At 50.9% G+C, this 14263-nt stretch overlaps 2 protein-coding genes across 3 annotated transcripts in view; one reads left to right on the top strand and one right to left on the bottom strand.

Annotated features, from left to right (window-relative positions):
* ECE2 (endothelin converting enzyme 2) overlaps positions 1-14263 on the top strand; it is a 31203-nt gene that overhangs the window by 2148 nt on the left and 14792 nt on the right. Inside the window, exons 2-3 of one of the 2 annotated variants that reach the window (XM_025877527.2) lie at positions 3026-3309; positions 3829-4292. In XM_025877527.2, coding sequence (XP_025733312.1) covers positions 3026-3309; positions 3829-4116 — 572 coding nt within the window. In that variant the 3' untranslated portion in view covers positions 4117-4292. Of the gene's footprint in view, positions 1-3025; positions 3310-3828; positions 4293-14263 lie in introns of those variants that run through there. The other variant, XM_073896278.1, reaches the window with a different exon arrangement.
* On the bottom strand, positions 4954-7086 carry CAMK2N2 (calcium/calmodulin dependent protein kinase II inhibitor 2). Its single transcript, XM_025877532.2, has 2 exons — positions 6681-7086; positions 4954-5810 (listed from the first exon to the last, which is right to left on the bottom strand). The coding sequence occupies exons 1-2, from the start codon at positions 6847-6849 to the stop codon at positions 5740-5742; spliced, it is 240 nt and encodes a 79-aa protein (XP_025733317.1). The 5' UTR covers positions 6850-7086; the 3' UTR covers positions 4954-5739.

Genomic DNA, 14263 nt, shown 5'->3' with positions numbered 1-14263 from the left:
TAAACTTTTTCTGAAAATGGCCAAGTAGTAAATATCTTAGGCTTTGCAGGCTATTTAGTTTCTGTCACCACTGCTCAGTACTGCTGTTATACTGGAAAAGCAGCCATAGACAATACATAAGTGAATGTCTTATGTACTGCTGTGTAGCAGTAAAACTTTATAAAAACAGGTGGCAAGCTGGATTTGGTGACCTTGCTCTAGGTCATTGTCTCAGGTTGGGTTCCCCAGAAGCAAATCCTAAGATGAAGATTCATGTCCCAGTCATTTATTAGGAAAGTGCTTGCAGGAGAAATTGGTAAGAGAGTGAGGGAACGGGGAAGTGGAAAAGGCCAAGCAAGATTGTGATCATAGGCAAAGCATCCCTGAGGGTAGTTTCAGCCCGAAGTGTCAGAGATGCAAAATGTCAGAAGCAAACATGCCAAAACCTAGGAGCACTCCAAGGGGATCGAATCAGAGCACTGACAGTGTCCACTACTGTCATGCAGCAAGTAAGTGGTGAAGGGTGCCATCTGACTCCAGAGCTTCTATTTCTCTTGTTGCACAACACAGATGGGCATAGAGAGGCATCATCTGAACTCTGTTGAGACTGATAAAATGGCCACATTGTGAATGAAACCCTAATGGTCATGCTGTTGTAGCTAAAGACGGAATGTCACTACCGAAGGTGGGTAGACCTCTTGAAAACTGGGAGACAGTTTAGCATAGTGGTTTAAGAGCTTTGGTTCTGGTGTGAGACCTGTATCCAAATTCTGGCTCTACCACTGATTGTGTGACCTTGGGAAAGTTTCTTATCCACTTTGGGCAGCATCATTTTCCCCCCATCGAGAACATGGTAATAACAGTATCTTCTATATGGAGCTACCTTGAAGATAAACTGAGATAATTCTTATAAAGTGCTTAGCATAGAACCCAGTGTTCAGTGACTGTTAGCTATCATTATTATTGAAAATGGGAGTCAGGGGCAGTTTATCCAGGACTGTCCAGAGAACAGAGTACCCTGCCTGAGGGCTTGTGTGTACCTATGGCTGAAAGATCTTCATGGCAGATGCAGGCGTATGGCTGTCCCAGCTTTGCCAGTATCACACAACTCTGATTCTCTCTCCTTGTTTGATTCTATGCTTCTGAGCCTAATTTGGCTTCAATTTGTATTTCCTATAGAGAGAGAAGGGACTGACCAGAGAGGATTGACAGCCTACTCAGTCCCTATGATGGTTATTTTTCCTATTATAAGTTAATGAATTGGCATTTTGTCTTACACCTCTGTCTCTTGGTATTGGGATAGCAACCACATAGCTCTGGGCTCCCATGTAAGGGGTTCTTGGATGTGGCTCAGTTCTCCAGGGCTCTGCTTTCCTAAAGCTTCACCCGGGAAGGCAGTGACCTTCCCAAGGCCCTTCTTAGTTGCCAGCCTCCAATTACTGAGGCAGCAGGATCAGAAATCACTGCTTTGTAAGCATGATTGGCTCTGTGGTCAGGTTTTGTTCTCGCTTCATCCTTTGTAAAGTTCTCTTGGAAGCCGCCATTCCTGTACCAAGAGGAACAAAGGAAGGAAATTTGGGTTTGTCCACTGTTGGGCAGAGCTCTGAGGGCATATGAGGTCAGGTGTGGGATGGTGAAGGGATCGTGGGTCAGAGAACCCAGTGGGATTTCAACTTGAACTGACTTAGGGTCTCTTGTAAAGCCACCCTCACCTCTCATCCCATGTGGTGTGTCTCCCCGGGCTTGCTTTGGTTCCAGTGTGGAAAAACATGAACTGGGTTTTCCCAGGTAAGATAGTACTGTCCCTCAGCTGTAGCGCCTGAGGAGGAACACAGGAAGGGGCAGCTGAGGACCAGCCAGCAGCCTCTGGGCGCCTCCCCCCACCAGGTGCCAAGCCCTACTAGATTAGGGCTATCCTAACAGCTGATCCTGTGATCCTCTTAGGGAGGCAAATGGGGATTAAAGGCAATCTAATCCCCTGTGGGGTCACCAGAACTGTCCCCCAGCTCCATTCCCAGGCTGAGACTGACCACAAGAGGGCCAGCATGCCTTCTTAGGAAGTCACACCTACTGTGTTGTGGATTCACATCCTGTCTTCTAATCTCCACCCCTTTTCTCACCATACTCTGCCCCCTGGGACTGCTTTCCTGGGACTTCCCACCAGAGTGTTAGGATCCTTCAAGGCTCTCATTGGGTTGTCAACTTCCCTGAAAGCCTTGGCTGACCCACCAGAGGAGAGGACAGGAGCCATCCTGTTTCCACAGCCCATCCCTACTGAAACTCTCATTGCATTATGTGGCAATCACGTGAATACACATCTTTTCTTCCCACCAGAGCATGAGCTCCCTGTTCATCTGCAGAACCCAAATGTCGTGCTCAATACATTAAGGAATTATAAGGAATCAGCTCCACTGTGTGTCCCCATCGAGTTCCCCTACACTTGTTAATTCTTTCCCAGAAACCGAAGTAGGGTAGGAAGCCCTCACATGAAGTCTTCCCAGGGCTGATATCATCAAAGTTTCTCTGAGAGGTTAGGGATTAGGATAATAGTACTAGTATTCTAATAATAACGTGGTGGTCCTAATGATGCCAGTAGTATCCCCATTCCGAGTATGAGGAGACAGGCTCAGAGTTGAATGACTTGCCTTGGCTGTATGACTAGAGATATCAGAATCTAGATCTTTGAACTCGGAGGTTCAGAGCTCCTTCAGCTACTCTCCAGCTGTTTTAGTTTTTAAATTTAATGTATCACATCCTGCATGTAGGCTAGGTATTGCCATCTTCATTTTTCTGAATAGGAAATCTAAGTTCCTGCTATGAAAACAACTTGCCCCTAGTCTACGTAGGTAGGAATGTTAGAGCAGGCCATGGGCCCAGCTCTGTATGACTCCAAGGTTCGTGCTTTTTTGTACATGCTGCTTCTCCCTCAGTATTGGGAGGGTTTAGGCTGAGAGCAAATGGGCCAAGAGAGGATGGATAACTGGGGAAGTGAGAACCAAAGCTAACCTAGCCCTTGTGCCACCCATCCCGTTCCTTCCCGCCCCAGGCTGTGGGAACAGTGCCCTGAGCTACGAGCTGTTCCTTGGAGGCTTCCCTGATGTGACCAGCGTGGACTACTCATCAGTAGTGGTGGCTGTGATGCAGGCTCGATATGCCCATGTGCCCACGCTGCGCTGGGAGACCATGGATGTGCGAGCACTGGACTTCCCCAGTGGCTCCTTTGACGTGGTGCTCGAGAAGGGCATGCTGGATGCCCTGTTAGCTGGAGAACGGGATCCCTGGAATGTGTCCTCTGAAGGTGTCCACACCGTGGACCAGGTGCTAAGTGAGGTGAGGGAAGCAACAAGGAGGGCAGACCGAGAGGTGGGAAGGAAGGGATTGGGGTTTCGGGAGATTGGAAGAACTCAAAAGCTGGAAGGAGGCATAGTTTGGAGCAGGTGGTGGGTCACCTTCAGGACCGCAGTTACCTGAGGGAGGGGGTGGTTAAGCCGAGGCAAGATCATAGGGGGCTGGAGTGGCCAGGCTCACAGATGCAGATGATTGGCTACTGGGTTGTCACGGGGATGAGGTAGCAGCCAGGTTCCAGACAGGTAACACAGATTAGGAGAGTGAGTAGTTGACAGGAAAGCCGTGCCCCTGCACCTAACCTCATTCCCGTGCTCCTGCCTGGGTAGAATATAGCCCTACTCCATGGAATAGACTAGGAGCAGAGAGGAGGCTCACTCTTACCATGGAGAGCCCTGAGCTATGGCATGTAGGGTGGTACCTGCGAGGGTATCTGGGGCCATACTGACCTTTGAGAACCTGGAGATGGACTCCTCACCAGTGACTTCTCTGTCTGCCTTGCAGGTGAGCCGGGTACTGGTCCATGGAGGCCGGTTCATATCATTGACCTCAGCTGCTCCCCACTTTCGGATCAGACACTATGCCCAAGCCCGATATGGCTGGTCCCTGAGGCATGCAACCTATGGCAGCGGTTTCCACTTCCATCTTTACATCATGCAGAAGGGCAGAGAGCTCACTATAGCCCAGCTGGCTGTTGGGACCCAGGTCCTCTCACCCCCTAGACCTCCCACTGCACCTTGCTTCCTCCAGGACTCAGATCACGAGGACTTCCTCAATGCCATTCAGCTGTGAGGCCAGAGGCATGGTCCTCTGGCCCTCCCTGCCTTTCTGCCCTGGACTCTTCAAGAATTCCTGACTCAGGGCTTAGGGTTTGATTCAGGGTGTTCACAATCCCAGAGGGCTCACGCCTAAGATAGAGCTGATGGGAGCAACCCCACATGAAACAATACAGCCCAGGTCAAATTAGATCCCAGACCCCAGGTTTCTGGTTTCCTTCTTAGGTTCCTCAGATTTTCCCTGGATTCCCCAACTTCCTCCCTTACCATACTGAATCACCAGTGATTCATCCCCTAGGGCAAAGCTCAGCACAACCCCTCCACATGCCAGCCAGACTCCGAGACCTGCATCCCTGGGGCCTATTATTGACCCCCGTTCAACTGGGATTTATCCAAAGGAGTCTGCAGACTTTGAATCAAGATTGCTTTATGCTTCTGATCCCAGCTTCAGCTCCAACTCTAGTCTCCTATCCTGCTTGGGTTGTATATTTACCCAAAGAAGCTACACTGCAATGAACTTCTCAGGCCAGGCTGGCCTGCCTGTTTACTTGGCAACCCTTCCCTGCCAGCAACATGCACCTGAGACTCCCAAGTCTCTGCCCCCTCCCCAGAAGGGGTTGGAGCCATTTTGGCCGGGCTCCTGAGCAGACCAAAGCAGTGGTCACACACACGCAGGGAGGTCTGTGTTTATTCACACACTCCTGGTACAGTGAGGATGGAGGAACATTTACAAAGGACACCCCTGGGTTGAAAACATCTCCAGGGCCACGGGTGTCATCCAAAGGTGCCAAGCAGTCCTCACTTGGGTTCCCAGGGGCAGGATGCAGGGGTCCAAGGTAAAATCAGACCTGGGCCCTTGGAAGGTGATACCTTGAGAGGAGGGGTCTGCCAGAGAGTCGCCTGGGGTCAGGCCTGAGCAGACTGACCATGTGGTTGGTTACCATGTTGGGGGCTCCTTCCATCTCAGACTCAACACCCATCCTATCTGCCAGGCGCAGAAGAGCGTGGCCGAGACTCGGGGGGGAGGGGGAGGCACGAACCATGAGGGGAGCCAGTAAACAAAGAGTCGGATATAAAAATACAAATGTGCTGAGGAAGTCCCTTAGAAAGAGGCTGAGGCTGGGGTCACGCCAGACAGGGGTGGGAGTGAGGGAGCGGCCTGGAGGGCTGGGCTCAGGTGGGTGGGAAGCTCATGCAAATACGCAGCCAAACATTCCTGGCTGCGCGCGCGGTTCGACACCGGCCGGCAGCGGGCTCTGCAGACCAGACCGGCCGGAGAGGGGCGGGGCAGGGGAGCCGTGCGGGAGGGGGCGGGTCAAGGGCTGAGGGCCGCGGGTCTCTGTGTCCGTTCCGGTGTGCGGGGTGGGGCTGCGGCCCGAGGCTCTAAAGTGCATGAGCGCGGCGGCGGGCTCCGGGCCGGTCCGCGCCGCCGCTACCGCCGCCGCCGTGGTGCTGAAGCGGACAGCTCCGGAGTGCCAGGCGGCGGCGGCAGCGACTCCAACCCGAAGGCGGCGCGGCCCTGCAGCCCCCGCCCGCGGGCGCCTGGGCCGGGGCGGGGGGCGCCGGCAGCCGCATAGCCGGCCCGCGCTCCTGGCCGCTGCGGGGCTGGGCCCGGAGCCCGCCGCCGGAGCCGGCGCGTCTACACTCCGGACGGCGGCTTCTCCCCCATCCCCTTCAGCACGTCGTCTATCCGGTCATCCTCGATCACCACTGCGCAGGGAGAAAGCGCGTCAGCCGCGCGGCCTCAGGGGGCGGCGGCGGCGAGAATGGGCCCCGCGTCCTCGCGCCCCGAACAGCTACTTCCCGTGGCTCAGTGACGCCCCTCGGACGCCCGTGCCACAGTGCCCTCCCTATCCGAATTCTGCCGACTGGACCCACAGCCGAGCCTAGTTCCCACAGGCCCTCCTCCCCTCCCTATGGAGGAACGCCCCCTGTTCCAACCAGCAGTTCAACCTCCCAGTCCAAACCCTCCCGCCGCCTGAGCTCTCTTCCATCCAAGCTGATCATCCTTTTGCTCGTGGGAGCCCCCTCTTCAACAGAACCCCCTTCTCAAACAGAATCTTCACCTCGTCCAACTCTCTCTCCACCCTAACCCTCTCGCCGCTGGAACCCCTCTTCCGATGCTGGCACCAACAGAGCCCCCTCCCCATGCAAACAACGAGGACAATCGAATCCCCGGCCCCCCTGTCCTCTCTCCAATCGGACGTCCCTTCCCACCCGAAGGTTCTTCTGAAGCATCCACCGACACAGCGTTTGATCCTGAAGAAGCGGCCAGTCGCCCCACGTTCCCACTTCAGGTAGCCCCAAATGCCCCGGCCGGCCCCTCCCCCTTGCCCGGGTGTCAGGGCTCTACTTCCAGAGGTGGCGAGCATCGAATCCGGGGCACTGCGTTCCCGGGAGAGGGGAAGAGAGGGACACAAGACTGCAGCGGGGGCACCCCCCCCCAAACCCCGGCCGGCGAGCGGCTGGCTGCGCTGGTCTGCGGCAAGAGCTGCGGGCGCTTGGCGGGGAACGGCAGCCGGGGGGCGCCCGGCGAAGGGTTTCTGGGTCAAGCGGCGACTCCGGGCCCCGGCCGCATACCTCTCTTGGCTCGGCCGATCTGGCCCAGCTTGGGGGGTCGCTTGGCTTGGTTGCCCGCGAAGAAGGAGTTGGTGTCCTGCAGGCGGCAACTGAAGGAGAGGTCGGAGCCCTCGGGGTCGGCGGCGAAGCGGCCCATCTTGTCCTCACTGTAGGGTAGGATCTCCGACATGGCGGGCGCGGGGTGGGCGCGGGACTGCGGCGGGGCGCGGGCGGCGGGCTAGCTGCCGGACCGGCCCTAGCTCAGCAGGGGAGCCGGCGGAAGGATGAAGTCATGCAGCATCCGGGGCTGCGGAGCCAAGCGGGGCCTCCTCCCCCGCGCCTCCGCCTCCCGGGCCGCTGGGCAGGCGGCGGCGGCGGCGGCGGCGGAGGTGGTGACGGGGACCGGGCGGGGGCGGTGCGCGGGGGGCGGGGGTGGCGGCGGCGGCAAGAGCGGAATGACGATGAGCGCCCGACTGCCGCAGAGCGCGGCAGGCGGGGCGCGGTGGAGGTGGAGCGGACACCGGCCGGGGGAGAGAGGCGGGGCAGGGGGGCGGGGAACAGGAGCGCGCCCCGCACTCAACCGAGGGCTGGGAGCGTTAATGGGAGGGTCCTGCACTAGGCGGGAGAGGCGGCTGGACGAATTGTACGGGCCAACGGGTGCAGGATCTGGCTGGGAGAGGCGGGACTGGGGAGTAGGGGGGGGTGTTGGCGGGAGGGAGACCGGCCCCCGAGGGGCGGGAGGAGGGTCAGGCAAGTAGTCTTCTAGAGGCGAGGAAGGGGAACTGGGAATTGGGGGGTGGGGCGGGACCAGAAGCCTGGAGTCTGGACAGCATTCGAAAGGGGGGACTCCGGAAATAAGCCGGGGGGGGGGAAGGTCCCATACCGCTTAGGTGTGCTGGACTGTGGCGAACCCGCGGATGCGAGAATAGCTCAGGCGGGGGGTTGGTGTCACCGCGGTTGGCGCGTTTGTGTCGGATTAGTCTTTGGGTCTTAACTGTTTATCTGGAGTGTTTCTTTGACTGCCGGTCTGTGTCTGTCTGCCTATCTATGTATCAGTCTAGCTCTTTGTGTCTGTATCTGTTTCTGCGCCCCGTATCTCTTTGTGTCACAGTCTCTGTCTACTTCTGTTTCTTAGGAATGTCTCTACCTTTCTGTATGTCTCCATGCTTGGCCCCCGTACCTACTTGCCACTGTAACCATCTCCTGAGTCTGTGTATTTCGGTCTCTCCTAGGAGGAATCTCGGTAATTGGGCCGACGCGCGCGCACCAGGGCAGACCCCCCACCCCTGCTGCTGGCGCCGTAACTCGAGCTCAAAGCGCCTCCCGTGCACCGCAGTTCTCCTGGCCCTGGAGGTTCGCGCGGCGCGCGCTATGTAAAAGGAATGAATGGTGGCGTCGCGGCGGGCGCCCTGGCTGCAGGTGACGCGGGGAAGCCCGGAGCGCCTGAGGACGCGGCGCGCGCCCGTGGGTATCCGGAGGTAGAAGACGAGGGACAGAGGGTACGTCTGCCCGCGTTGGGGGGGGGGGGGTCACGTGACAGTTCCCGCTACACAGACGGGAAAGCGTTCTCTCTCCCCTACCCCCAGCGGGCCGTCAGCAGCCGCGTCACCTGCTTGCTAGCGCGCAGGGGCTCTGGCGCAATCACTGGCCTTGGGGGTGGGGGGAGGTCCCACACTTGGCGTAGCTGACGACAGCAACGATTAGGATAATAAGCCTCCCGTACATTCACTCCATACCCGAGGCTGAGGGGGTCTCTACTGTCCCTGAAGCGCTTTACCTCCTTCCCTTCAAATCTCACAGTTAGTGAAGCTGCCTGGTGCTGGGTCTCCTTCCTCCAATTCCTCACCAAGTGTTAGTCCCAGGGATGCAGAGGCTAATGCCGTGGTGGCTGCCCTCAGGGACCAGGATTGGCGACGGGAGTAGTGCCAGAGAATACGTCTGTGCAAGATTCACTCAAGGCCTCAGACCTAGAGGCCCATCCCTATCAAGTCCTCCCCAGCTGCATCCTTCTCTCTGGGATGAGCGCCAAACCTGGAGGCCCAGCTGGAATGAAAGGAGCCCTGAGATCTGGAGGGACAAGAGATGCTGAAGCTCAGGGTCACTAGGAGAAAGTCCAGAAAATTCTACCCCCACTAGAGGTTGTCTAGAAATGGGTTCCAATCCTGGCTCTGCCACTTTCTGTATGACCTTGAACTGAAAGCCCCATAATTATAGTTTTAAAAAGTACATTCATTTAGGGGTGCCTGGCTGGCTCAGTCAGTGGAGTGTGCCGCTCTTGATCTTGGGTTGTAGGTTCAAGCCCCACTTTGGGTGTAGAGATTACTTAAAAATAAAATCTTAAAAAAATTCATTCATGTTCACTGGTAACATTTTAGGAAAATATAGAAACTTGCATGAAACCTTTGATAGATATCCCTCCAAGCTTTTCCTCATCCGTTTGCATAATATGCATACCTCTCTGAGCCTCCGTTTTCTAGTCTGAAGCATTAGAGATGATAGAACCTACATTAAGGACAGTTTTGTAGATGAAATTGTTGTCCTGACATGAAGTGGATTGTCTCAGGAGGTAATGAGCTGTCCCTCACTAAAAGTGCTAAAGGGACCATGAGAGTTCTTGCCAAGGATGAGATGAGAGCGCTGGCGGGGAACTGAAATTTTTCTCTTGTCTACTCCCAGAATGAAAAGATTGGAGAAATAACCATTGAACTTGGAATTCATTTGGTTAGCTCCTTCTTAAATAATCTTATTCCTGTCCCTGTTGTGTGTGGTAGATCATGATTAAAGCAAAAGACCTAAGTACAAAATTGTAAAGATACAGAATGATATAAGCTACAGCTATGTTGTAAAAGTACGGGGGGGGGGGGGTGTTCTTTAAATTGTGATCCTCTACTTAAAATTCTGAAGTTCTGCATCACTGTCCATGAGATGAAAATTCATTTTCACAGCTAAAATGAAATTACATTTGTTTGGATTTTTGTGACAGTGCATTGAATTTCTCAACTGAAAGTCTCTCAAAACCTAGTGGACTTGATCTGTATGTTCTAAACAGAATACTCTGCTTTTTGACACTTGAGTAATAATAGCACTTTTATTCAGGTGGAAACTTTAGGCCTGTGTAGTAGGTTGAATAGGGGCCCCCTAAAATTTACATCCACCTGGAACCTCAGAATGTAACCTTATTTGGAAATAGGGTCTTTGCAGATGTAATTAGTTAAATTAAGATGAGGTCATACTGGATTAGAGTGGGTTCTGAATCTAGTCACTGATGTTTTTATAAGAGGACAGATGCACAAAGACTCATACACCCAGGGAAGAAGGCTATGTGAGTAAGGGGAGATAGGAGTTCCTACAAGCCAAGGAACACCAAGGATTGCTGGGATCCACAAGAAGCTGGAAGAGACAAGGAAAGGTTCTTCCCTAGAACCTTCCTAGGGCGTATGGTCTTGCCCATACTTTTTTTTTTTAAGATTTTTATTTATTTATTGAGAGAGAGAGAGAATGGTAGAGAGAAAGCATGAGAGAGGGAGGGCCAGAGGGAGAAGCAGACTCCCCGCTGAGCAGGGAGCCCGACGCGGGACTCGATCCCGGGACTCCAGGATCATGACCTGAGCCGAAGGCAGCCGCTTAACCAACTGAGCCACCCAGGCGCCCTTGCCCATACTTTTATTTGGACGTTTCACCTCCAGAACTGTGAGAGAATAAGTTTCTGTTGTTTTAAGCTATTCAGTTTGTGGTACTTTGTTACAGCAATCCTAGGGAACAAATGCAACCTGTTACAAATATTTTGGGTTCATCTTTTTACATCTCTGGTGACTATGTTTCTCCTTCCTTAAACTCTGGGGCCCTTTGCTCTCACCCTGTTGAAGGAAGTCCATACCAGGAGGGTATTTCTGGGACTCATTCTATTTAGCAGAGGCTGATAAATCACAAAAAAGAATAAGGCAGATCTGTGTGGATTGACATGGTAAGATCTCCAAAGCCTGCCAAAATGTCACCAAATAATGACTGTAGAGTGTGATTTCATATATGGGGGAAAAAAGTATACACACACATTTATGCATACACACCTACACACACACACACACACACACACATACACACATACACACTGTGTTTAGGTATGTAAATGCATATAAAAGAAAGATCTAGAAGGATACATACTCAGCTGCTAATAATGGTTTTCTCTGAGGATGGTACTGGGATCCTCACAGGTGGAATTTCATCTTTTTATTCCATATACTTAATGGAGTATATTACTTTTGCAATAAAAAGTTTTTGATGATTTTTTTAAAGGTTTAAAACCAATGATGTAGTTCATTTACCAAACATCACACTCTGGTCCCAGACAAGTCACTTGACTTAGAAGAAAGAATACTAGTTAAGAACATGGAATTTAGAATCAAATCAAGGACCTGCCTTCTACCTGATGTGTGATGTTGGGTATGTTGGTAAGCTTCCCTGTGTCTTAGGTTCCTCATCTGTAAAATAGGGACAATGATACTGCTAGACTATATCTTATTGGGTCATTGTGAGGATTAAGTAAATTAACATATGTAAAGTCCTTAGGTACGTGCAAGACAATAGAATTGTTAGCTATATATTCAGGAAAGCATAAGGAAGAAATTAAAAGTAATCTCATCATTAGATATGTTAACATTTTGTTGCTGTCCTTCCGATCTCTTTTTTAAAATCTGGGCTTTTATACATTTTTGCTTCACAAAAATGAGATTTTGTAACCCTTTTACTCCCCCATTTAATTCTATACGGAGAACATTTTCCCGGAGCATTAACTCTTCCTTTCCATCCTTTGTAAATGTTACATTGTTATCCCATTGTATGGCTGTTTGATTTATTCAACAAGACCTCTACTCTTTTTTTTTCTAGTCCTCTAATCTTTTTGTTTGTTTAAAGATGTATTTATTTATTTTAGAGAGAGAGACCTGGGGGAGGGGCAAAGGGAGAGGGAGAGAATCCTCAAGCAGAATCCCCACTGAGTGCAGAGCCTGAAGCGGGGCCCTGAAGTGGGGCTCCCTCCCAGGACCCTGAGATCATGACCTGAGCTGAAATCAAGAATCAGTTGTTTAACCGACTGAGCCACCCGGGTGCCCCTGTTTGTTTTTGTTGTTATTACAGACGGAGCTGTGATGAATAAATCTTGTAGGGAAAAAATGGTCCCAATATTTTGTAGCTCCTCCAATCAAGTAGTAAATTCTACTTCTCCCTCCCTGAATCCGGGCTTGACCATCTGACTTGTTTTGCCCAATCAGGACATTAGGATATGTGGGACAGGCAGAGGCTTGAAAACCGTTTACATACTGGGGCTTGCCCTGTTTTTTTGTTTCTGGGAATCCTTAGACCACCCTATGAAGGAGCCTGGGCTAGACTACTAGAGGAGACACCACATAGAGCCAGGGCCCAGTCATCCCAAATGAGGCCCAAACATGGCAGTGAGGCCATTCAGCTATACCATCCAGCTCTTGCTGAGCTGACGTGGAACCGAAGAACCATCCAATCAACCTGAAGTACATAAGAAATAATAATTGTTTGCTATTTTAAGCCACAAAGTTTGGGGAGGCTTGTTCTGCAGCAAAAGCTAACTAATACAAACATCCTATAGATAATGCTTATTTCCTGGAACAATTTCCCAGAATTAGACTTTCTGGTTCAGAGTATATACACTTACACCTTTAAAAAAAAAGATTTTATTGATTTATTTGAGAGAGAGAGAGCAAGAGATTGAGAGAACGAGTGGGGCGAGGGGCAGAGGCAGAAGCAGACTTCCTGTGGAGCAGGGAGCCTGATGTGGGACTCATCCAGCGACCCTGGGATCATGACCTGAGCCAAAGGCAGACATTTAACCAACTGAGCTACCCAGGCGCCCACACTTACACCTTTTGACTCATATTGCCAAAAAAGTCATATCAATTTATAAACTACCAACAATCTAGAGAGTGCCCATATTTCCCATCTTTGTCAATACTGGACATTAATGTGTCTTGTTATCTTGATGACTACATTGTCCTTGTAAGTTTAGCATATAAACTGTTGTCCATTTCCTCTCAATTCAAAATCAATTTAGAAGGGGAAAAAAAAAGACCAAAAGAAAGATTATTTTAGGAATATGAAAAGAAGAGCAGAAAAGATAGGAAAAAAATAATAGAATGAGAGAGGGAAAAAGAGACAAATGTGTTAAACATAGAGGAAAGAAAATAGAATTATAGAATAGAGCAACCTCCAAGCCTCTCATACTAGGGTATTTAACATGTAATCAGGAATAGTTATGAGCCTGATAAATGATTTGAATCAGGAAAGAGACATGGAAAGGAAGTGTGCATTTAGGGCAAGCCTGGTGAAACTGAGAGCACTGTAAAACTAGGTACCAGGCTCTCTCCTAAGTGGCCGCATGTAATTGTCACAGCAACTCTCTGAGACACTGATGACTGTTCCCATTTTACAGATGGAGAAAATTAAGGGTCTGAGCTTTCAAGTAACTTGATAAAGATCATACAGCTGATCAAGATTTGAGTCCAGTTCTGTCTGGCTTGAAAACTGATGTGTTTCCCCTTACCCTTGCAGAGAAAATGTGAAAGAAGACCAACAACTAATGTTGGGAGGAAGTATATCCTCCTTTTGATTCCTGTTGCCAAAGTGCTCTCCAGAAAGCAGCCAGAATGCCTGGGTTTGAATCCCAGCTCTGCTACTTACTAGCCGTGTGACTCTTAGTCTCTCTATGCCTCAGTTTCCTCATCCGTAAAATGGCTTCATAATCGCCATGAGGGTAAAAGAGTACCTAGATGTAAAGGACTTACAACAGTGGCTGGCACATACTAAAGTGCTATAAAAGCTTGCTATTTCCATTGTGGCATGGAGCCACACGACTAATTCTAAGGAGCCTGTTGCCAGGAAGTTCTTATATAGTAGCTTTGGTTACACTCACATGGTCATGCCATGGTGGAATTTCCCATGGACCAGACTGCCCCTGCTGCCATGTTCCCCTTCATCCTGCTTTGGGGGTGATAAGGGAAAGAGGTGAGTGCTGTGATACCACACTGTCATCAGAGTGAACAAGAACAACTTCAGAAAACTGTCCCAAGTGGATATTCCAAGGCCTTGCTGCTACAGACCCCAGTATGGCTGAATGTGAAAGCTTCTTGACTAGGGAACCCCTAATTAACCTAGAACCCATCTACCTGGAGGAATAGAACAGCCTTCCTTCCACATTAAAATTCTCATTTCTATCCATAGGATTTTAACAACAGTAACACAAAAATAGCAGCTCACACATTGAGTGCCCTTTACATGCCAGACAGTGTCTTTTGACATGGGCACTATTCTCATTTCAATTTTACAAGTGATGACATTGAGTGTGAATCCAGACTCCTTCATCCTACCTATAACACTACACTCTCTCCTATTTGAGAACATGAAATTGGCAGTGTGTGTGTGTGTGTGTGTGTGTGTGTAAATGCCAAAGAAAGCGATCCAACATTCTCAGCCTGATCAATTCATCATCCACCCGCCTTCTCAGCCATAAGAGCAGCCCGTATTAGAACCTCATGCAGCAAGCTGAGGACTGAGGTGAGTGTCGAGAAATGGATTATGGA

The sequence above is a fragment of the Callorhinus ursinus genome, unplaced genomic scaffold (assembly GCF_003265705.2).
Source record: "Callorhinus ursinus isolate GAN/ISIS: 27379988/994484 unplaced genomic scaffold, GSC_fseal_2.0 scaffold1, whole genome shotgun sequence".
Lineage (NCBI taxonomy): Eukaryota > Metazoa > Chordata > Mammalia > Carnivora > Otariidae > Callorhinus > Callorhinus ursinus.
This window is presented reverse-complemented; position numbering and strand designations above follow the sequence as displayed.